General features: G+C 45.2%; 1 protein-coding gene across 8 annotated transcripts in view; it reads right to left on the reverse strand.

The window, feature by feature from the left end:
* LOC110502676 (slit homolog 1 protein) overlaps positions 1–25,704 on the reverse strand; it is a 158,198-nt gene that overhangs the window by 113,116 nt on the left and 19,378 nt on the right. For all 8 annotated transcript variants that reach the window (XM_036960393.2, XM_090217220.1, XM_090217219.1 and 5 more), the window contains exons 3-4: positions 21,751–21,822; positions 20,062–20,133 (exon numbers count right to left, since the gene is read on the reverse strand). In XM_036960393.2, the coding sequence (XP_036816288.1) occupies positions 20,062–20,133; positions 21,751–21,822 (144 nt within the window). The remainder of the gene's footprint in view (positions 1–20,061; positions 20,134–21,750; positions 21,823–25,704) is intronic.

Consider the following 25,704-nt stretch of genomic DNA (forward strand, 5'->3'; position numbering starts at 1 on the left):
TCATCCACCCCCACTACCCCTTAACACACACATTACCGCAACTATTACACAGCTCCACCACACACTCTCATATTGAAATCATCATTAAGAGAACAGGGTGGTGATGACATCAACCCAGTGGTAGAGTATTTACAGCAGATGATCACTTTAAAGTCGCTACTTAAACAGTTAGTCAGCCACATAATAAGACAATAGTACGGCTCACACTCTCACACCCTGCAGCACTCTCTGCCACTGATACCAGCAGCGGAGTTATTCCATTTTAACGTACATTCACCACATTATGTCTAGGCGAAGCAGATCTAACTCTTTGGTCCTTTAAAAACAATGTCAAATATTGTGTGCTGTAGCTTGGAAATAAATACGTGACTCTGGATGACAACATAATGATGCTTGTTTCCAACATTAGAGCTGTTTTCATAAGGAAGATAAATCCGCTTCGTGTTTTTTTTCCTTGCCACGATACTAACAAGTACTGCAATACTGGCATCGTCCCGGCCCTACTAATGGCTTTATAAGATCAGTTTTCATTGACCCCATCAAGAATACCTGCTCTTTAAAGACTGAGGACAGGGTGTACATTATCAGTTATCAGAGTGAGACTCAGGGAGAGAGAGATAGAGAGAGAGAGAGAGAGAGGGAGAGAGAGAGAGAGAGAGAGAGAGAGAGAAAGAGGATATAGATATATATAGAGAGAGAGAGAGATAGAGACAGAGAGACAGAGAGAGAGAGAGAGAATAAGGTAGAGAGAGAGAAAAACATCCCTCTTTCTTCTGGTCTCTAGCACTCATTCTCTCTCCCTGAGTGCTCGTGCATCGGCAACAATAGTGTGGCTGTGTGTGTGTGTGTGTACGTGGCGCGAGTGTGCGTGCATGTACGTGCGTGCGTGGCGCGCGCGTGTGTGTGTATGTGGCATGTGTGTGTGTGTGTGTGTACGTGGCGTACGTGTGTGTGTATGTGTGTGTGTGTGTGTGTGTGTGTGCGTGGCGTGCGTGTGTGTGTGTGTGTGTGTGTGTGCGTGTGTGTGTGTGTGTGTGTGTGTGTGTGTGTGTGTGTGTGTGTGTGTGTGTGTGTGTGTGTGTGTGTGTGCGTGCGTGCGTGACGCGCGTGCGCATGAAAGCCACTCCAGGGTACTCCAACCAAGGCCAGTCACAGCCAGCCTGACGATTGAAGATCGGAATTCAGAGAGGGGACAAAGACACTCTCCCGTAGTGAGACCGGAGCAGAGGGAGAGAGGGAGAGATTACAAAATAGGGACAGAGTAAGGGTTGGAAGAAGAGAGAGAAGGGGAGAGAGAGGGCCATAGGTTCTAATCAATAAAAAATATATACAGGTTTGTAGACGCTTTGGTTGTTTAGCAACAAATCTGATGCGTGAGCAACTATGGAGCAAAATTGGCGGCTTTGGCTAAGATTGTTGACAACATGTAAACTATATTTCGTCTCCAGTGTTTATTTAAAACATAAATTCATTTGCACAATCAGCACTTGTTGTTTCTCAAATACATCCTTACAGTTATTGGTTAGCTAGGTAGAGAATTTTTGCCATATTAGCATAGAAGTGACATCAGTCAAAACACCTCAAACCAAGACATGGTATCAAGAAAAATATAAAAGTGTCTGAAACGAGCCACCTATGATTCCCCACATAGCTGCTTCGTGTCGTTGTTGCTGTCTGGCCATCCAGAATCACAATAACACACAGACTTCTTCCCCATTGAAGTGAGCACATCATTTTGGTGACGTTGTGAGCTAACCCGTCATGTAAAGTATGGTGCCACTCTATTCATGACATTTCTATCTGTAACGTTCAGCCTGACTCGAAGATAAAGAGACTAACTGCTCTCGTAATTGTACAAGGACCCTCCCTTTCTTTCTCTCTTTCTTTCTCCTCTCTTCCACCCCCCTTGATTGACATCCCCTCTGCCTGCCTCCTGGCCTTGCCTGCTAAAAGAGAGGGAGTGGGTGAGTGAAACAGAGGGAGTGGGTGAGTGAAAGAGAGGGAGTGGGTGAGTGAAAGAGAGGGGTGGAGGGTGAGTGAAAGAGAGGGAGTGGGTGAGTGAAAGAGAGGGGTGGCGGGTGAGTGAAAGAGATAGAGTGGGTGAGTGAAAGAGAGGGGTGGAGGGTGAGTGAAAGAGGGAGTGGGTGAGTGAAAGAGAGGGAGTGGGTGAGTGAAAGAGAGGGGTGGAGGGTGAGTGAAAGAGATAGAGTGGGTGAGGGAAAGAGGTGGAGTGGGTGAGTGAAAGAGAGGGAGTGGGTGAGTGAATAGCCTTATAAATGACAGAGGAGGGAACGATCACACCCCTTTCTATTGTCCTGTCTCTGTCACACCTGACCCCAAACCAAACACATCCCCCCCCCCCCACCCCCCCACACACACACACACATACACACACACACCCCTCTCTCACACCCATTATGCCACCTCTGTCAGGCCTGACCCCTGACTAAATACCCAGGCCCCCTCGTAACCACGGTGACCAAATGAGGCCCCAGCCATCGCTTAGCAACCAGGGAACAATGGGCTCCGTGGAAACGGCATGCGCTGCGCAAAGGGTATGCTTTTCTCTAGGGATGGGGAGAGAGGGTGGAACGGAGAAGAAGGAAGGGGTGATGGGAACAGTATTGGGACATCTCTTTAACCGTGTCACAAAGAGGTCTCTGGGAAAAGAAGCCTGGAGATTCACGTCTCTGGTCTCTAGTCTCTGGGCTGTCTGTCTGGCTAAACTCTGAACACAACAGATCTAAACACCGCAGACAGCAGGTAGACTGAACCAGCCATACGGGGGGAGAAGACACGAGGGAGAGGGTTTCAGATCCCAGCCATTCCCTGGAGGAACTATGATACTGAATGTATATGATGTATTTTCTATAGCCATATGTTGGTTACTATCATGTTAAACTCTCCTTGACTTGAACTGTGAAAGTGGCAGGTCAGTTGAGAGCTGAGAACTCGGAAGCAGAGAGAGACAGTTGGTAAATGAAAAACAGAAAATGAACAGAACAATAGAATGGCAAATGAACTCAATGCTTTTCTGTACCATATATCAGACGTCTCTCTAATTGAACCGTCAATGTATTAAGCTCCTCTCAGTCTTTGTTGAGGCCCGCCAGGTCTTTAGAAAGGCAATATTGGCCTGTCACTCTCAAAAGAGAACAACAATCTCAGATGGCTACAGACCAAGAGAACTTACTCAACACTGAACAATGAAAACCAACCGTAGAACAACTGAACTCTTTCTCTCAGACAGCACAGCTAGTGAATATCGTCATCTTACAGGTTTCTAAATAGAGACACAGAAACAAGAAGATTAAGACACAGAAACAAGAAGGTTAAGACACAGAAAGTGCTGGAAGGTAAATCGTCTCCATAGTAACATAAAGAGGAGAATATTGTTGGACTTGTCAGTGATGCAATGGAGACAAGAGAAGTATAAGAGTCAAATGATATGAGAGGGTTCTCACCTCTTTTCTACCAGCTGAATACTGTGATAGCAACACACAACAGTCTTCTTCTTACAATGTAAGAATACACTGCAGTTCTACTCTGTCAGCAAGGTTGCACAATAACACGTCCTTTAAGAGAGACAGACAGAAGATAATGAACAATGAGGATGAGGGTAAGGACTGTAAAGGAAGTATGTTGGTCGATTGTGCACCAGTCTGTTAGCTTGTTCATGTGAAAACTCTTTGTCTTCTATGAATGGCCGTTTCTCTCTACAGTGACTTTATAGACTGTATCCCCCTATCGCTGACTCTGACTAAAACCCCAACCACTGGCTATACTCTGACCTAGTGGAGCTGGGAGAAAAATAACACACACACACACCTAAATAACCAGTGGAGAAGTGAGGGGAACCAGAGAAGCAGGCCAGTCAAGGTCCAGGAATTCACCTTACATGGGAAAGAAATGACGAGAGCATAACAGACATGTTCATACTCTGTCTCTGTGTGTGTGTGTGTGTGTGTGTGTGTGTGTGTGTGTGTGTGTGTGTGTGTGTGTGTGTGTGTGTGTGTGTGTGTGTGTGTGTGTGCTGTGTTAAATGATGGCCGTGATGTGTACACAGATGGTATGTATATGGTGAGTTGTGGCTTTCCTCTGCTCCACACTTATCTTCTCACAGGCCTCAGTGGATATTTACGACAGGGACGGGAGAGAGAGATCACATGCTTTAGCCAGGACAACGTGGTTGAGAGAGAATGAGAGAGAGGAAGAGGGAAAGAGACAGAGAGCACGGAAGGAAGGAAGTGGTGAACATACCTTCTTAATCCCTTAACGCTTGGCCTTGCACAATTATCCAGCCCTCCCCTGATACCTTCATCTGGCCTATACTGGCCATCTGAGTATACAAAACATTAAGACATTTCCATGACATAGACTGATCAGGTGAATCCAGGTGAAAGCTATGATCCCTTATTGATGTAATTTGTTAAATCCACTTTAATCAGAGTAGCTGAAGGGGAGGAGACAGGAAAAATAAAGATGACATTTTTTTGAGTCATTTGGATTGTGTATGTGTGCCATTCAGAGGTTGAATGGACAAGACAAAAAAATGTAAGTGTCTTTGAATGGGGTATGGTAGTAGGTGCCAGGCGTACTGGTTTATTTCAAGAACTGCAACGCTGCTGGGTTTTCTGTGTGTATCAAGAATGGTCCACCACCCCAAAGGACATCCAGCCAACATGACACAACTGTGGGAAGCATTGGAATCAACATGGGCCAGCATCCCTGTGGAACGCTTTCAACACCTTGAAGAGTCCATTCCACTGACGAAATGAGGCTGTTCTGAGGGTAAAAATGGGTGGGGGGGGGTTGGGGGTGCATGTTGTTAATGTTTGGTATATGTAGGCCTAGTGAGTGGATTTCGGTTTGACTGACTGTGCTCAGTGGTTTTAGGCTGTCAGTGGGACTGTTTGGTTAGAAAGTTATAACCCCTGACTATTACAATGCAGCTATTTGGCCTCAAGGCTGTGGGACGGGCTGGGAACTGGAACAAGAGCAATATACTATGTACGCACACACTCACGCACACACTCACGCACACACTCACAACTTATATATATGAATTTTCTGGACTTTTTGTAGAGTAAAAATATATTTCCATCAAAATCCTATTTTCCCTAACCCCTAACCCAAAACCTACCCCTTAACCTATCCCTAACACTAACCTTTATACACACACACACACACACACACACACACACACACACACACACACACACACACACACACACACACACACACACACACACACACACACACACACACACACACAGGAAAGGCGTCAGAGAACTCCCAGTAGTAAATGATGAGAAAAGTTAAGAAAAGTTAAGGTTTAACTGAAAGACAGGAGGGTAAGACGAACGGCTGCTATCTCTATGGCCAGCAGGCTTCAGGCAGATAGCTCAGTGTGAGGCGGGCTCCTATTAATGTCCCCCTCTCCCCTCTTCTCCTCTCCTCAATCTCCACATGAAAGACCAATAGCCAGGAGCAGCCTCCCTCTCCTCTCCCCCTATCTTCTCCTTTTCTCCTCTCCCTCTCCTTTCCCAGACCTCATTACCACAGCCTGGGGCTGAGGTCCAGTAGCAGTGGTCCCCTGTAAGCCACTCTCAGTGGGCCAGGGCAGGGGAGAGAGAAGGGCTAAGAGGGGGAGGTAATGGGGAGATGAAGGGGTGGTCAAGGGGAAGAAAAATGGGGAAATAGAGGACGGTGCTCAGTAAATAACTCTGCATGCTTCCCATCAGAAACCGTTCGGAACAGTTAGTGCAAATTTTAAGTCAACATTTTGTTAGTTTTGGTATTCGGCAAGGGTTTTTTTCTCGAGGCAAGCCGAGGTTCAGAGCTGAAGTCTAAGCCCATTCGTTGTTGATTGGTCAACAGTAGGGATTCTTCAAGTGGCAGGTAGCCTAGTGGTTACCTGTGTTGGGCCAGTAACCGAAAGATTGCTGGATCAAATCCCCGAGCTGACAAGGTAAATATCTGTCGTTCTGCCCCTGAACAAAGCAGTTAAACCACTGTTCCCCAGTGGGCTGTCATTGTAAATAAGAATTTGTTCTTAACTGACTTGCCTAGTTAAATAAATAAAGTGTTTGTCATTCATAAATAGACGACTCTATTCCGTACCAATGTTTTCATTGAGAAATACTGCACCAAACATCTTCATTAGATGTAAAATTGTGCGACTAAGAGAAATCGGTCAAAACTCGTTATCCAAGCGAAGGTTAACGGAGGACGCGAACACACTCGTTCGGATTGCCGAGCTGAGTTCTACTAGACGCCAGCGGAACCGAACATGCAGAAGCTTTAAGGCCTGCTGGTCAAGTCTTTTTCAGCCAGAACTTCGGCGGTAGGTGAGAAGGATAGAGGTAATATGGATGGAGACGGGGGAGGTAATGGGAGAGACTCTTATCATCTTCTCTGTTTCATCCTCCCTGGCCTCCCACTGACCAGCGCTGCTTTGAAGTGTTAATACAGCCAATGTTAATGCTGTCAGGGTCAGTCCCATCTCGTAGCTCACAGAGGAGATCCATTTATTTCATGTCTCCGCCTCGCCAATCTTTCCCTTTCCCATCCCTCTCTCCCTGTCACCTCTGGACTCCTCACACAAACACACACACAAACACTGATTAAGCTTATTTTCACCTCAAGCAGACGCATCTGTGTACAAGAGGGAGGGGGACAGGGGTGGGTGTAAGGATTGTTTGGGTGGGGCAGGTATGTGTATGATTGCCTCCCCCCCTCCTCCTCTATGTAACAGCACTACTGACACAGCAAGTGTTATTCTTTACTACTTTACACAGCCTGAGGGAGAGAGACCACCTGCACAGAACAACACACACTCATTTTCTCTCTCTCTCTCTTGCTCTCTCTCACACACACACACATTGAGGATAATGAGATCAGAGTTCCATGCTGCCCTCACAGTGGGGGTCAGAGACACTGTCAGAGAGGCCCAATACTGGGAGCTGATGAGCTGGGCTCAGAGGGTGTGTGTGCCTGCCAGTGCGTGTGAGTGAGTGAGTGAGTGAGTGAGTGAGTGAGTGAGTGAGTGAGTGAGTGAGTGAGTGAGTGAGTGAGTGAGTGAGTGAGTGAGTGAGTGAGTGAGAGAGAGAGAGAGAGAGAGAGAGAGAGAGAGAGAGAGAGAGAGAGAGAGAGAGAGAGAGAGAGAGAGAGAGAGGGAGAAAGGAAGAAGGAACATGGAGCTTTGGTGTGCAGTAAGAGAAGATCAATAGTTCTGTGAAGTGTGATAGCGAGTGATAACAATACGAACACAGACACACACAGTTAGACAGACACATGGAGACCTGAAGGCTAGCTGTTACCTGAAAACAACAACACATTTATAACTCTTCATGCTTGGCACAGAGGTGTGAACTTGGCCTTCGAAACACACACACACCCAAGCACAAGCAAAGACACAAACAAACGCTTAACCTCGGTTGGCAGAGCGATGGCAACTGGACTAAAAGTATAAGGCTTCCCGTTCTGGAAAACTACGATCTGAAACAAGAGAGTCGTTATTCCGAACTGGCTGGAAAAATCCTGAGAGCCTCACAAGAGTTCACTTACTGCACCCTCTCCTAGAAAAAGAGGGTGGATGGGGCGGAGCTGAACCTAAATGTGAGGTTAGGGGTAACATCTCGGTTTGTGACTCAGTGGAGTGAATCACATCCCATGACCTCCAACATCTCAGCCATCCATCCAGCCATGCAGAGCTGTTCTGTGGGCTATAAGGAAAGACCAGAGTCATCCTCACTTTAACTCCTCTGGAATGTAGAGAACAAAGAAAAGGAGATGAAGCTGCAAACAACAAACAAACATAAACACACAGACAGAGCCCCGAGGACACACACACACAAGCACACACAGCCGGGGGAGAGGAAGGAATTCCACAGAGATTCTCTCTCTACAGGAAAAAAGGGATATGCCTCAAACCTGTAATTACACACTCATTTGTGTGCCGCGCACACACACACTATGACTGAACTACGAAGATTTCTACTAAACTTCATCATACCCTTCATTCATACCCAACTATTGCCTAACTATGTTTAAATGAGACCCTTTATTATGTGACTCAGACCACTAAACAGCAGTCAGAATTTTAACAACTGTTTCAACAGCTTGGTTGAGCCTGAAGCCATTCTGCAGTCTAGTCCCTCTAATCACCTTACATACTAGATTAAACTGTGTTTTATACAATCCGCTATCACAGTCTCACTTCAGAATTAGACGTTCATCCATGTTTCTCAAACGTCAGATTTGGAAGTTGTTGGAAATGTCAAATTTGGAAGTGTTTAAGGTTAAGTTTAAGCATTGACTACGAATTTTTAAAGTTACGTTTAAGTTTAGGCATTAACTCAGAAATCGTAAGGTTAGGCATTAACTCCGAATGGTTAAGGTAAGGGTTGAGGTTTGGGATAGGCTTGAAAGAAAAATCTCAAAAACAACAAACCTACTTGAAGGTAACATTGTTGGTCGGTTTCCATGTCAACTCCCGATGTCCTCAGGCATGGATGGATGTCGAATACTGACTTGTATCAGGGGTGACCTGGCTGCTTTTATAAGCTCCTCTCTCTCCCTCTCTCTGTGTTTCCCTCATTGGAATTTAGGTTGGGAACCCAGGTTGCAACAAAGACTGAGAAGAGAGCGTGAATCAAATCAAATCACATTTGATTTGTCTCATACAGTGCCTTGCGAAAGTATTTGGCCCCCTTGAACTTTGCGACCTTTTGCCACATTTCAGGCTTCAAACATAAAGATATAAAACTGTATTTTTTGTGAAGAATCAACAACAAGTGGGACACAATCATGAAGTGGAACGACATTTATTGGATATTTCAAACTTTTTTAACAAATCAAAAACTGAAAAATTGGGCGTGCAAAATTATTCAGCCCCCTTAAGTTAATACTTTGTAGCGCCACCTTTTGCTGCGATTACAGCTGTAAGTCGCTTGGGGTATGTCTCTATTAGTTTTGCACATCGAGAGACTGACATTTTTTCCCATTCCTCCTTGCAAAACAGCTCGAGCTCAGTGAGGTTGGATGGAGAGCATTTGTGAACAGCAGTTTTCAGTTCTTTCCACAGATTCTCGATTGGATTCAGGTCTGGACTTTGACTTGGCCATTCTAACACCTGGATATGTTTATTTTTTAACCATTCATAGATTTTGCTTTATGTTTTGGATCATTGTCTTGTTGGAAGACAAATCTCCGTCCCAGTCTCAGGTCTTTTGCAGACTCCATCAGGTTTTCTTCCAGAATGGTCCTGTATTTGGCTCCATCCATCTTCCCATCAATTTTAACCATCTTCCCTGTCCCTGCTGAATAAAAGCAGGCCCAAACCATGATGCTGCCACCACCATGTTTGACAGTGGGGATGGTGTGTTCAGCTGTGTTGCTTTTACGCCAAACATAACGTTTTGCATTGTTGCCAAAGAGTTCAATTTTGGTTTCATCTGACCAGAGCACCTTCTTCCACATGTTTGGTGTGTCTCCCAGGTGGCTTGTGGCAAACTTTAAACGACACTTTTTATGGATATCTTTAAGAAATGGCTTTCTTCTTGCCACTCTTCCATAAAGGCCAGATTTGTGCAATATACGATTGTTGTCCTATGGACAGAGTCTCCCACCTCAGCTGTAGATCTCTGCAGTTCATCCAGAGTGATCATGGGCCTCTTGGCTGCATCTCTGATCAGTCTTCTCCTTGTATGAGCTGAAAGTTTAGAGGGACGGCCAGGTCTTGGTAGATTTGCAGTGGTCTGATACTCCTTCCATTTCAATATTATCGCTTGCACAGTGCTCCTTGGGATGTTTAAAGCTTGGGAAATCTTTTTTGTATCCAAATCCGGCTTTAAACTTCTTCACAACAGTATCTCGGACCTACTTGAGACTTGATTACACACAGTTGGATTGTATTTATCATCATTAGTCATTTAGGTCAACATTGGATCATTCAGAGATCCTCACTGAACTTCTGGAGAGAGTTTGCTGCACTGAAAGTAAAGGGGCTGAATAATTTTGCACGCCCAATTTTTCAGTTTTTGATTTGTTAAAAAAGTTTGAAATATCCAATAAATGTCGTTCCACTTCATGATTGTGTCCCACTTGTTGTTGATTCTTCACAAAAAAATACAGTTTTATATCTTTATGTTTGAAGCCTGAAATGTGGCAAAAGGTCGCAAAGTTCAAGGGGGCCGAATACTTTCGCAAGGCACTGTACATAGAAGATATTATTGCGGGTGTAGCGAAATGCTTGTGTTTCTAGCTCCAACAGTGCAGTAATATCTAACAATCCACACAATCTAAGGTGAAGGAATGGAATTAAAAATATATAAATATTTAGACGGGCAATGTCAGAGCAGCATAGACTAAGATGCAGTAGAATAGGATATAATACAGTATATACATATGAGATGAGTAATGCAAAATATGTAAAAAATTATTAAAGTAACTAGTGTTCCATTATTAAAGTGCCCAGTGATTTCAAGCCTCTAATGTGCTAGTGATGGCTATTTAACAGTCTGATGGCCTTGTGATAGAAGCTGTTTTTCAGTGTCTCGGTCCCAGCTTTGATGCACCTGTACTGACCTTGCCTTCTGGATGATAGCAGCAGGGTGAACAGGTGGTTGTTGGGTGGTTGTTGTCCTTGATGATCTGTTTGGCCTTCCTGTGACATCGGTGATGCGTTGGGCAGACCGCACCACCCTCTGGAGAGCCCTACGGTTGCGGGCGGGGCGCAGTGCACGCTAACCAAGGTCGCCAGGTGCACAGTGTTTCCTCCGACACATTGGTGCGGCTGGCTTCCGGGTTGGATGCACGCTGTGTTAAGAAGCAGTGATGCTTGGCTTGGTTGGGTTGTGTTTCGGAGGATGCATGGCTTTCGACCTTCGTCTCTCCCGAGCCCGTACGGGAGTTGTAGCGATGAGAATAGATAGTAATTACTAACAATTGGGGAGAAAAGAGGGTAAAATGTTGCAACTTCTTCACCACACTGTCTGTGTGGGTGAACCATTTCAGTTTAACTTGAAGATTTCCACCTTCTCCACTATGGTCCCGTCGATGTGGATAGTGGCGTGTTTCCTCTGCTGTTTCCTGAAGTCCACGATCATCTCCTTTGTTTTGTTGACATTGGGTGAGAGATTATTTTCCTGGCACCACACTCCCAGTGCCCTCACCTCTTCCGTGTAGGCCGTCTCGTCATTGTTGGTAATCAGGCCTACTACTGCTGTGTCGTCTGCAAACTTGATGATTGAGTTGGAGATGTGCGTGGCCACACAGTCATTGGACAGGGAGTACAGGAGGGGGCTAAGCACACATCATTGCGGGGGCCCAGTGTTGAGGATCAGCAAAGTGGAGGTATTGTTTCCTACCTTCACCACCTGGGGACGGCCCTTCAGGAAGTCCAGGACCCAGTTACACAGGGCGGGGTTCAGACTAGAGGTCGACCGATTAATCGGAATGGCCGATTATTTAGGGCCGAATTCAAGTTTTCATAACAACTGGAAATCGATATTTTTGGACACCGATTTTTTTTACACCTTTATTTAATCTTTATTTAATTAGGCAAGTCAGTTAAGAACACATTCTTATTTTCAATGACGGCCTAGGAACGGTGGGTTAACTGCCTCGTTCAGGGGCAGAACGACAGATTTTCACCTTGTCAGCTCGGGGGATCCAATCTTGCAACCATACAGTTAACTAGTCCGACGCAATAACGACCGTTGCACTCCACGAGGAGACTGCCTGTTACGCGAATGCAGTAAGCCAAGGTTAGTTGCTAGCTAGCATTAAACTTATCTTATAAAAAACAATCAATCATAATCACTAGTTAAGTTGATGATATTACTAGATATTATCTAGCGTGTCCTGCGTTGTGTATAATGTGACTGAGTCTCTAAGTATCTGACTGAGCAGTGGTAGGCAGAAGCAGGCGCGTAAACATTCATTCAAACAGCACTTTCGTGCATTTTGCCAGCAGTTCTTCGTTGTGCTGTTTATGACTTCAAGCCTATCAACTCCCGAGATGAGGCTGGTGTAACCGAAGTGAAATGGCTGGCTAGTTAGCGCGCGCTAATAGCGTTTCAAACGTCACTTGCTCTGAGCCTTGGGGTGGTTGTTACCCTTGCTCTGCATGAGTAATGCTTCTTCGATGGTGGCTGTTGTCGTTGTGTTGCTGGTTCAAGCCCAGGGAGGAGCGAGGAGAGGGACGTAAGCTATACTGTTACACTGGCAATACTAAAGTGCCTATAAGAACATCCAATAGTCAAAGGTTAATGAAATACAAATGGTATAGAGGGAAATAGTCTTATAATTCCTATAATAACTACAACCTAAAACTTCTTACCTGGGAATATTGAAGACTCATGTTAAAAGGAACCACCAGCTTATGTTCTGAGCAAGGAACTGAAACGTTAGCATTCTTACATGGCACATATTGCACTTTTACTTTCTTCTCCAACACTTTGTTTTTGCATTATTTAACCAAATTGAACATGTTTCATTATTTATTTGAGGCTAAATAGATTTGATTTATGTATTATATTAAGTTCAAATAATTGTTCATTTAGTTTTGTTGTAATTGTCACTATTACAAATACATTTTTAAAAATCGGCCGATTAATCGGTATCGGCTTTTTTGGTCCTCCAATAATCGGTATCGGCGTTGAAAAATCATAATCGGTTGACCTCTAGTTCAGACCCAGGGCCTCGAACTTAATGATGAGCTTGGAGGGTACTATGGTGTTGAATGCTGAAATATAGTCAATGAACAGCATTCTTACATATGTATTCCTCTAGTCCAGATTGGATAGGGCAGTGTGCAGTGTGATGGCGATTGCATCGTCTGTGGATCAATTGAGGCGGTATGCAAATTGAACTGGGTCTAGGGTGTCAGGTAAGATAGAGGTGACATGATCCTTGACTAGTCTCTCAAAGCACTTCATGATGACAGAAGTGAGTGCTACGGGGAGTTAGTCATTTAGTTCAGTTACCTTCGCTTTTTTGGTTACAGGAACAATGGTGGACATCTTGAAGCATGTGGGGACAACAGATAGGGAGAGATTGAATATGTCCGTAAACAAGCCAGCTGGTCTGCGCATGCTCTAACGACATGGCTAGGGATGCCTTCTGGGCAGCCTTGCGAGGGTTAACAGGCTTAAATGTCTTACTCATGTCGGCCACGGAGAAGGAGAGCCCACTGGCTGTTTTTGCATATGTGTGTACGGACAGATTGTGTTTTTGTAGGCAATCTGTGAGTGTGTGTGTGTATCTGTGTGTGTGTACGGACAGTGTGCGTGTGTGTGTGTGTGTGTGTGTGTGTGTGTGTGTGTGTGTGTGTGTGTGTGTGTGTGTGTGTGTGTGTGTGTGTGTGTGCGTGCATGCATGATCTGCCCTGCAGTTTATTTGTTTACCCTGGCAAACAGTAGCAGACAGAGCAGAGCTGGGGGCTGGAGGAGCAGCTTCCTGTAGGCTACCCAGGGAGGGAGAGGGGATGTTAGGAGTCATTACCCGAGGGAGAGGAGGGGTGTCTGGGGCAGGACTCTGTGGCGTGCTGCCTGGTGACACCCGAAGACCCAGAGCCAGGCTACACACACACACACACACACACACACACATGCACACACACATACACAGCCTTCCTCATAATGCTACTGCCAGGGGATTACACTGGGATACTGTGGAAGCCTTGCAAAGATTATATGAAATACAGTATAGGTTTCTGAAGACGACAAAGAGAAGATTTACTACTAGACTATGATGCTGTGATAGTGTTGGATATACTGGACAAAAGACCTACACTACGTCATGTTCACCAATATACCGTAGAGTGACTGATGAGCTGCATGTAGAAAAGGGAAATGAGAGATATCAGTTTATGAAGTGTATGATAAATGTACTGGATTTCCCATTTAGAAAGGCATGAAATCTGCTATACATCCGGACCTTCCTCAATATGCTGCTCGAGACATACACACACAGAGCTGCCACTATCAGGGCTGTTATTACTGGCTCAAACATCAGCATTCCACCAGTCCCGCAAACGCAGGCAAAAGCCAGGCTGTGTGTGTGTGTGTGCGTCTCCTGTATGTCACTTTCAATCAGGCCCTGCCAAGGCCAGCCGTCACCGACACACACACACACACACACACACACACACACACACACACACACACACAGCTCCGTAAGTGAAGTCCCTGTGTGTGTCCTCATGACGGATCTAGACCACACTGTAATGTCTTATTCATGCTGTATCAATTCATAATAACCAGACCAGTCCCACTCCACACACACAACAAACGCACAACACAGACACACCTATACCCTGGCCTCAATGACTGAAGTTAGGTCTAGCCTGATGTGTATCTGGGACATCCGGACTGTAGTTATCAGGAGCTCTGAACATCAGAGGACACACACACAGGGGACTGATGTCCCAGCGATTTAACGTGAATATTTTACAACCCTCGATCCATCTGTTGAATTATTCATGAGCAACACAGAATTGTTAGTACAAACACCTCTTTCTCCCTCCATCTCTTCTTCTCTCCATCTCTTCATCTCTTCCTCTTCTTCTCTCGCTCACTCTCCCTCTTTGTCTTTCTACCTTTACCATTGTGTCTCCCTCTCTCTCTTTCTCTGTTGATGTCTGTGTCTTCTGTGTTAGTGAATATTTCAGATGGTGGGGTGGTTTTAAAATGACCCCCTGTTGGCTTCCGCTCGCCTCAAATGATTTACTCTGTGTTTCCTCTTTATATACACACACACGGTACATCTCGTAAAAAACAATTGACAACCTATAAACCAGCTGACAAGGCCAGGGGTATGACCTTGGGTAGGGGTCTGGGACTGGTATTGAACCTGCATCATCTGCAGGCTACAGGACTGTGTTAGGCCACTGAGCTAACAAAGTCTAGAAATTAGCTTGGGGAGCCAGCTAATGCAAGTCTTCAGGTCTCGGACAAGGTTATTCATCATGTGATATATGGCCAAGTGGTCCGGGCCAAGGAGGGCAGGAACCATGATAGAGGTGGAGAGAGGGGGACAGGGAGAGAGGAAAATAAAAGGTGGCCCCTGGCATCTTCACTGGTCATTCATCAGGAAGGGCAGAGAGAAGGACACGACAAGACCAGCCTCAACCATTAACAGGGGTGCACACGTGCGCACACACACACACACACACACACACACACACACACAGGAATTCTCCCAATAATCACAGAATCTCCCCGAATGTCCTACTGAGAAACAGTTCCCTCAGCATAAAACACCAAACAAACACAGTGAAAACACAGCTTCGGTCCAATATAAACACATATAATAGGTATGAATGCATGAACACACAGCTAAAGCATCCCTTTTATCTCCTAAAATACATTTATAAAGAACGTAATCCCAGGTGAATGCCTGCTATCCCCATATTAGCAAACTGAGGTGTAATTAGCGTGTGTGTGTGAGTGTGTGTGTGTGTTATTCTGTGTGTCTGTGTTAGAGTTTGTGTATCAGACCAATCCGGTTGTCAAGCATTAGCACGGAAACAAGCAACGAACCACACCCCTCTAACCCGCCCCGAACACTACCCCAAAAAATATTTCACACACACTCATCCTCTCTACCATTCTTTACCCCCCACAGTGTAGGGGAGGACCGCACCCTTCCTCTCCTCCCCTCCCCACAAACACACACCTGGCCCTCCCATGGTGCAGGTAAAGAGAACACCCCCCCCCCCCCCCCCCCGTTCCTCTCCTAACCTGCCCTCCCTACTCCACCTGATTCCACCCTCCATAGAGATGGAACTGACCTGAACTCTCACCCCATCCTGCCTGCACTCTGAGCCCCTGTCCAGTCCAGGAGCAACCCCTAGCCCCTTCCTCTTTGGTGGTGCACATTCATCAATGTAGGATAGTTGTAAGACTATACAGCTGTACGTAGGTAGCACTGCTAAACCCATTAGAGCCATCGGGTATCACTTACACCTAAATACCTGTTCTTCTATTTTCGAACGAAGCCCTATAGGGAGACGGAATGTTATTTTCGTAAGGAGCGTGGGGGCCCCTGGTGTTAGAGAGAGAAAGACAGAGAGAGAAAGACGGAGAGAGATGGAGAGAGAGAGATGGAGAGAAAGATGGGGACCTCCCAAGCTAGTTGTCACCTACAGCATGGGTAGACACCTAGATTCAGCTACAGGACGATTTTTGGCTGAGAGGATGTTTGGGGGGCCGGAACATAATTTTAATAATTTGTAGACTGCAAATTGACCACAACTAAGCCCAAAAATTTATTTTTATTTCAAAATAATTTTGTGGGAATACTTGGGATCAGATTTCCTAAATGAAACACATTTTTTACTGAATTCCTGGTGATTTCAGTCTTTTTTTGACCCAAAACTAAAATAAAATCTGTATTTCTTTGTTTTATTATATATTTTTTTACAAAGATCTTTGAGGGTGCAAGAAAAAAACATTGTGGGACTGTTTTGGCCCGCAGGCCGCCTGTTGATGATCCCTGACCTGACCTGTGTGTGTCATACATAGTAAAACAGGCACAAAGACGAGCAGCCGTACACAGTGATCCTGAGAGATCATAAATACCCTAACCCTTCTCTGCCCTTCCCCTCCTCCTTCTCCCCTCCTCTTCCCCCCCATCCCTCCAAACCAGATGCTGTTCCCTGGAGGCACCTATTACGCTGAGTCCTTGGCTCCCTCCCTCTCTCCATCCCTCTCTCCCTCCCTCCATCCCTCCTTCCTCCTACTCTCACACTGTGAACACCTAATTACAGACCAGGAGAGTAGATTACAGAGCTGCACTGCCGAGAACCAGGGACTGAGGGATTGAGGTAGGGATGGAAGGAGAGAGAGGAGGGGGACACCAGGCCGTTAACGATGATGGATACTGTTCTGTTTTCACTGTTATTGTCCCTTTGCTTGGCACTCCTCTGCTTTCCTCCTCTAGTCCTCTACTCCTCTTCTGTTCCCATGCTTTCCCACCACTACCAGGCACCTCAATCCATCACCCAGCTCTAACAATCTCTAATAATCTCCAATCATGTCTCATTATCTCCAATCTGCTCTGTTCCTCATGCATCAGTGTCTCACTTATCTCTCAGACATCCACACAGAGTAAAGGAGGTAGCTACAAAGAGAGTTAGAGTTGGAGAGAGTTAGCTAACTAACTCCATCTTCTCTAGATAAAATGGAAAATGTGCTGCACCATTCTAGATTAGAGTGCACAAAAGACACTTACTGAGAGCTACAGTAAAATTACATTTCTAATTCCTTCATGACAGTAACAACAACCTTTCTCTTCCAAACTTCACTTTTACCTCAAACTACTAGATGTATATTTGCTGTGTTCTCTCCTGCCAACACCTTATTGTCCTGTAAACAGTTAATGAGCAGGCTGGTTTAACGACTGCCAGTCTGTCTATAATGTCTGTAATTGTCCCGTCCACAAACTACACCACACTCATCTGTTCATTTAACTAGCGGCGCCTTTTACTAAGACAAGTCTTCCTCTGCGGTCAACCACAGCTGGCCTGGGAGGAGAGGAGAGGAGCATGATCAGAGAAGAGAAGGTAGAGGAGAGAAGAGATATGACGATGTAGTCTCCCTCACTCATTCCAGAAGGAATACAAAACCAGAATGGTAAAGAACAAGAATGAAAGAGAGAGAGAGAGAGAGAGAGAGAGAGAGAGAGAGAGAGAGAGAGAGAGAGAGAGAAGGGGAGCTAGCTAACATCTGGGTTAGCCTTCCACCTGAGGGCTGGAGGCTTTCCCATTAACCCCTCTTGTTAAGGCCATTAAAGACAGACCCTAACAAGCCCCTGTGAGCACTTAGAGCAAGTGCAAAGACAGAAACCCACACACACACACCGTCAGACTTTCTGTGGGAGTGAAAACCTGTTAAGTACATGAAGCTCTCTCTCTCGGCTGTAACCTAACTACGCCAGTCTAGTGCCCAGACCCCATGTTGTGACGGAAAGACGGAGACCACTGATGATTTAAGAAGCAGCGAGCGCATCAGGAAATCTCTTTGTCTTGGTACTGCTCTGTTTAATGAGGCCCCGTCTGCTAGACAACTACAGGACGGGAGACATTTTACAGTTACTGCCTGTCTGTGAACAATAACGTTTCATTCTTCAGACAAAGTTTAGAATCTATCCAAAATTCTATATGCTCTTATGAGGCTGGTGTGAGAAAATCACCTATTTCCTAAACAAATGTGCACTTCTTCAGATGAAATACACGCTGGCATGCTCATTATCAGACTTCGGCCTGTAATAAATGATAAAAATGCAGACACGCATGCACTGTGCTGGTACACAGTGAATGGTCTAAACAGGTGTTCAACATTCTTAGGCATCTTATTCTCCAGAAAGGGTTTGAAAGGGAGACCTACTCATGAAAGAAGCCAGCTAGTAACGGAAATAAAGAGCAGATTGACTGGAAGTAGAAGCAGAGAGATCTGTTAATCCAATCCTTCAGCTGCTGGCCTGCAAAGTCTGGTCTGGTTGATGGACTAATCAATGGCTCAAGGCTATGCTCTGGCCTCACCTGGTAGACCGCTTAGAAGGCTGTCGTAGAACAGTACAGAATTACCTAGGACATCAGTCAGTCACAAACACACATAAATGCACCCAAGCATGCACACACGTGTGCGCACACACACACCGCCCATTCACAACTCTAGCCTTTAAGTCTCAAACAGCCGTTGTGTTTTTGGAGCAGTCTACCAACAGTGTTCCATTCCAGCTTCAGCCTCTATTTCCTACACGAGGCCTTCAAGGCTTTCCCCTCTTTGTTTAGCATTATTCATGCAATTGTGCAATACAGTTGTAGTACTCACTGGTGATGACACTCCTAAGCCTTTCCATTTATTAAAAGTGGACTAGACTGTATTGGAAGTGGCTCCAGAAGGGTAGGGATAGGATACGGAGAGGTACTGGGACTGGGACTGGGGACAGGAGAAGTGCAGAGGGAAATGATGTTTCCATGTCCCAGTGTTTTATTATTCCCAGATGCAGCACCAGGTAACCTAAAGTAGAATGATCGGAGCCAGAACAATCGGCCAGCGGCAGGGACACTCATTATCCTTCGTAAAATGGAACCTTGTTACGGCACACTAATAAAAGTTTAGCCTTACTTTGGGATGGTCACGCCACAGGGGTGTGTGTGTGTGTGCGTGTGCGTGTGCGTGTGTCTGTGCGTGATAGAGAGAGATTTAAACCATCAAGATGCGTCACCAAACACTAAACTAGCACATCATACCCATTGGAGTAGAGAGAATGACTCCTTCCTCCAGCAGCAGTTTGGATTCCTCTCCAACAAGATGGAACTGTCCCTACTAACCAACATAGTCAAATAGCCACTCATTCCATAATCCTCAACACCACACGGTGGCCCACCGCTGCTAAATTGTTGCCAACACTGGAATATATATGATGTATTGTTAATTAAATATATATTTCTGCCTAGAAGACGCTAGACGCGCTTTTAAATGGATAGTCGTTGGATCAAAGTCTATGGGAACAGCAAGCATGTCGTTGCGCTTAAGCTAGTAGCAATGCACCCCCTACCCTTGCTACCACTACTGAAAAAAACCTAGGGAAAACACTGCCACACCAACTCCAGGTTACTAAAGCATTCACGCACACACGCACATAACACAAACACACACAACCCACACAACCCCAGAATTGGCAGAGGACTTCGCAACACACTCCGACATGCCAAGACCTCCTGGATTTCTACTATCCAGTCTTCACAAACACGTGAGTACGCACACAAACACACACACACATACACTTCCATGGCAGGAAGCAGGTAAAGAGTGAGGAAGAGAAAGCATGTGTACTCACAGAAGAGTGAGACAGAGAGTGTGTATAGAAGAGGGTGTGTGTATGATAATATAAAGTGTGTGTACTCACAGAAGAGTGAGACAGAGAGTGTGTATAGAAGAGAGTGTGTGTATGATAATATAAAGTGTGTGTACTCACAGAAGAGTGAGACAGAGAGTGTGTATAGAAGAGAGTGTGTGTATGATAATATAAAGTGTGTGTACTCACAGACGTGAAAGTGCAGGGTTCTTCTGAAACAGAAGTTCCGGAAGCTGCTGCAGTTGGTTCCTATTCAGGCGCCTGGCACAGAAAATGCATGTTTAGTACAGCAGATATGTCCCGGTCAGTTATGCACTAGAAATCAGATCTGCACTTTGATGAACTAGATTATGGTACATTATTTCTGCACGATGCATGCCAACACTACACATAGACACTATTATTTATCAGTAGATTGCCTTTCAGTGCACATAAATACAACCACAATGTTTGTGTTACAGAAGTATGGGATATGGATAAGGGAAATATTATACTAGTCAGGGACAGAAGAAAACAACAGATTTATTTGTCCCCTATAGACGTATCAGTTATGTGAACACATCCAGCTTGCATCTCTAGGGGACCGAGAAAACAACGGTTACTCAATAACATTTGTAGAGACAGATGAGTGTGTTGGAGCCTTCAGGCAGCTTGGCTTGGCACTGCCTTCCCCTCCCCAGGATAACAAATGAAAGAGGCTGGCAGGCTTTATGCAAATACAACCATTAAGAAAATTAGGAACAGACTGTTACTAATTGCCATTTGAAACCACAGCTTTATACTGTCTCAATGCTCCATTGGAAACACATGGGAGTGAATGGCGGTGAATGGGAATGAATGGGAGAGGAGCGGCAGGTCGGGTCGTGCCTGTAGCATAGCGTAGACAGATGTGTGGGCCCAGAGTCATAGACAGATACACAGACTGGGTTGGAGATGGAGAATTACAATGGACTTGACCTTAGTTTCTAGCGGCTCTGTTCATACTGAACTGGACCCGCTAAGTTAGTGGGTTTGGAACTAAAAGGTGCCATCTAGAACCTTAAAGGTTTTTTGGGCTGTCCCCATAGTTGAACCCTTTGAAGAATCCTTTTGGGTTGCAGGAAGAACCCTTGAGGGTTCTATGTAGAACCCTTTGTACAGAGGAACTCTACATGGAACCCAAAAAGGGTTCTACCTAGAAGCAAAATGGGTTTTTACCTGGAACCAAAAATGGTTCTCCTATGGGGACAGCCGAAGAACCCTTTTGGAACCCTTTTTTCTAAACGTGTAGGTCGAGGTGGACCTGCTAATAAGTTAGTGAGCTTTATACTAGTTTCAAAGGTGGGTAAATGCTGAGCACGGATGATGTCGTTAGACCCATTCACACCCAAGCTTAATGTGTCTCTCCTAGATCTCCATACCCTCACCTCTCACCACATGTTTAGTGACCAACTGAAGAGTGTCTCTGATGTGGTCCTCACACACACACACTGAGTGGGGCTCTTTAATATCATTGTGGCTAGAGAACTGCTCTTTTTGTACATGATGCTGCTCCATCATTTCCTGTGGCTAACACTGCTATACAGTATGGGGGTCTAGGTTTTTTTTTAATGTGTTAACCATGGTGTGGGGAGTGTGTTTGTCTATGTATTACCCTGCTGTTTACAAGCTGTTCATGCAGTCACACGTTCCAGTGATATTCACGCAAAGCCTCATGTTCCAGTGGGCCAGGGCTGTGGCCTCCTGAGGAAGGATGGGTTGGGTAAACCCAAACCTCAGCTAAATTTACCTGCTCCCAGGCCGCCACTCGCGATGGACAGGGATGTTCAAATATAGCCAACCCCTAAACCTCTTTGAGAGCAAATATGAACACGCAGACAAATGCTGTAGCCTACTTACAGTCTCTCCAGCTCCTTCATGTCATCAAACGCTCCACGCTCTATCGCTCCAATCTGATTCTCCATCAACTGTCTACAGAGAGAAAGAGAGAGAGAGAAAGAGAGAAATATAGATAGTTTCGCATAGTGCTAGATTTCTCTGAAAGTACGTGGTACTGTATAACAGCAATTGTTTGAAACTCACGCATTACGCACATGAAAAGCGTGAAATCGTTGCTCCTCACGAGCTTCCCGCCTTCTGTTCAGAAACCTCACAAGCTGACAGGTTGCCATAGCAATGTAAGCTAAAGTGACAGTTTATTTTCCCGCTAACCGTTTGACAGACTGTTTCTTCTAGTGATGAATGATTGTGCATATTTGACAGATTGTAAGTAGTTAATTACATATGCTTGTTTTTCACTGTAACATTTATATGTAGTTGTTTTCAGATTAATATGGAAATAATAAGAATTCTGTTTATGTTGAAATGGGAATAAAATGGTTTTATTCCCTATAGAACCATATTTATTCCACATACCTTCTCACATATCCCATGTGCACCTGTGTAACCGATGTGAAATGGCTAGCTAGTTAGCGGTGGTGCGGGCTAATAGTGTTTCAATCGGTGACGTCACTCGCTTTGAGACCTCTGCAAGGGCGGCGGCTTTTGTGGAGCGATGGGTAACGATGCTTCGTGGGTGTTGATGTGTGCAGAGGGTCCCTGGTTCGAGCCCAGGTTAGGGCGAGGAGAGGGACGGAAGCTATACTGTTACACCAAGCCTCAACTGGGTTCCTGTGGTCATCCCTCTCTCTACCCAGCTGTCCCAGAACCTACTCATCCCCTAGAGTGGGCCTACCCACACTCCGTTTTAGTATGTGTTTAGTATGTGTTTCAGTCACTCAGTCACCTAAGGCTTTAGGCGTAGGGGGAACAAGGTTGGGGTTGGGAAATGGGTGGTAAGGCCCCTTGTTAAGTGTGTGTATAGGCTGGCTAGTTCCAGCACCCCTTTTGCCCAAGGCAATGGTGTGGTCCACACTCACTCATACACACAACCACACACATATAGGGCAGTGGTGTGGTCTGGGGCTGGCTGTGGAATCTTGGCACCGGGGGGCATCTCAGGGATCATAGCCAGGAAAGAGTTTCTGAAGGTAGGTTAGTGAGGCAGGCCACTGTGCCTTGAGGTCTGGTGTGGTCTTGTGGTTAGAGGGGGAGGTGTGGAGAGGTAGGGGCAGGGGTGAGAGGCATGGGTGAATCAGGGAGAACTAGGGGAGGCATGGAGAGTCAGGGGTGAGGAGGGGGAGACTAAGGTGAGATCCAGGGCTGGGTGGTTCAAAGAACAGAGGGGGAGAAAGAGACCCACTGTAAAGCTGTCCTTGGGGCATGGGGACGTCAGAGCACTGTGTGAGTGTGTCCAAAGAGCTGCAGTGCCTGGCTAGGTGTTAGTGCTGCAGGCTTTACACACACACATGTGTACGCTGCCAAAGCTAATGCACTGGATGGTTTTGGAAGTGTTGCAATAACAGTTTAGGGAGAGACAAGCGTCCAGGTCTTAGAACCAACAGTAGTGTTCCTTCATTCAGAGAACCGTTCTGTGTGTGTGTGTGTGTGTGTGTGTGTGTGTGTGTGTGTGTGTGTGTGTGTGTGTCCTGTGAGGCCTCACGGCTCCACTCAGTAGTCTGTGTTTCCTCCCAATCGAATATAAATGCAAATGGCTGTTCCTGTTCCCACTCCATAAATATAAAGAGAAAAGTGTAGCTCACCTCCGCTCACTCTCTCCCCTCATGAATTTAGATGGAGGTAGAATAAGAGGAGAAAGTACTTCTGAATCTAGGTAACTTTAAACTATGGTCAGGTCAGCTCTTTCTTTGTTTTTCTTTCTCCTCATCTTTACCTCTGTCTCTGTCCCCCCCCCCCCCCCCCCAATATTTGAAATACTTGAGGTGAGCTTGATTTAGCTTGGCCTTGTATACAGAGTTTGAATGTATGGCACTCTCCTGTTAGTACCATTGTGCCAGACAACCCCGTTTACATTATTGTATTTGACACAGCTCTGCTGTATTGTATTGTTAGCTTAGTAGCTGTGTCCAATGGAGTTGAGTAGCGATGAGTGTTGGTGGAGTGTACCACCAACTACATCGATTCGCTATCAGTCGATTATTGTAAAAATGTCCATTCTTTAATGCTTTCCTTGTACCTATGTTTGTCTTGTGACACCGCAAGCTTTTCTTTGGGTGATGGAATCCGTAGTTTTTTTCATTAAAATAAATTTTTACATGACCTCTGCCAAGGGAGCTGTGAAGGAACATTTTATGTTTGTGCTTTTCTAATCAATTCGACTGGGTTCATGCAAGTAACTGATTGATCATGGCTGGGAGGAATCCTCACTATCAATATAAGCAATTTGGCAGTGTGCCCAGAACATTGTTTTGAGAACTGAAAGGGATATCTCAGTTTCAAGGTCTCAGCTTGGAGAGAATAAGCTTTGTGAGTAATTGGTCAGTTACATGCATGAACCAAAGGTTAATGATTAATTAATAATGAATAATGAATAACGTAAATCATGCAAAAATAACTTGTCTGTGTAAGCATTATATAAGAGAACTAGCGGGACTGCCCCGACAGAGCTCACTTCAGACCGGTACTTTATGGATCTAAGTTTGACTGTGACCTGTTGAGCTTGCTGACAATAAAGAGTGATTCATTTAACATTGACTTACAGTGTCCCTGTGTTGAATTTCCACGACAGAGCCTTTGCTTGTTAAGAGAGAAGGAGCAGCCCATCCTTGCATGGCAGATTTGTTCATTTTGTCAGGGACGCATAGAATGCACTTTTTTATCAAAAATTATGGATTCAAAATCCAACGGACAACTCTATAACAATCAGGACAAGCACAGGTACACAGTAAGCGTTAAAGAACGGATATTTATAAAAGTATCGAGTGACAGTACACGCTTGAACTTCCTACTCTATTGAAAAAATTATATTAAAAATATGGATTTCAGCACCCAAAGAAAAGCCTGCAGCTACACAGGAGAAACATAGGTACAAGAAAAGCATTAAAGAATGGACATTTTTACAAGTATCAACGAAGTATGACTTGATGTTGTGGCGATACGACAATACCAGATTTCCATGGCAAAAAATAAAACACGAATTAGACTGAACTCTATTGTCCTCTAAAAACCTACTTTATGTAAAATTGTGGGTGCTACAGCTTGCAAAATAAACTAATGTGACTCTAGGTGACAACATAATGCTGTACATTTGTAGGAATGTTTTCCTCAAGAAATGTCATCTTCTTCATGCTTTGTTTCCTTGCCCTGATACTTCAGAGTATCGCGATACTGTTATTGTGACAACCCTACTTCTGTGTGCATCGCTCTAGAAACCTGTGTGGAATATATTCATATTACAGCTACATTGTTGCTACCTAGAACCAAAGAGGGTTCATCAGCTGTCCCCATAGGATATCCCTTTGAAGAATCCCTTTTGGTTCCCGGTAGAACCCTTTTGGGTTCCATGTAGAACCATTTACACAGTTCTACCTGGAACCAAAACAGTTTCAAGCTGGAACCAAAAATGGTTCTCCTATGGGGACAGCCACAGAAACATTTTGGAACCCGTTTGTCTTAGAATGTACAGTATTGTATATATTCCTGCTCCTCCGAGTGATCCTCCATTTCCCCTCCAGACAGGAAGTCCTCAGGAGAGATTATCACGGCGACAGGCTCAATCAGCATGCTTCACTTTCTCAGACTGTCTGTCTGTGTTTCTTGTTTTTCTTTTCTGACTTGTTTCTGTATGTGAGTGAGTGAGTGCGTATGTTTTCTCAGTCGACCAGCAGACACTGTCTTTGACTGTAAGGTTAAACCGGTCTTCCTGTCAGGACCCTCCCCTGGGGTCACACTCACACCATCTCTGGGGTCGCTGGGGGTTTATGAGGCTCAAAGGTCAGGCCACTGTTAGTCCGC

This window comes from Oncorhynchus mykiss, chromosome 23 (genome assembly GCF_057628025.1).
Source record: "Oncorhynchus mykiss isolate SJ-2025 chromosome 23, ASM5762802v1, whole genome shotgun sequence".
Taxonomy (NCBI): Eukaryota; Metazoa; Chordata; class Actinopteri; order Salmoniformes; family Salmonidae; genus Oncorhynchus; species Oncorhynchus mykiss.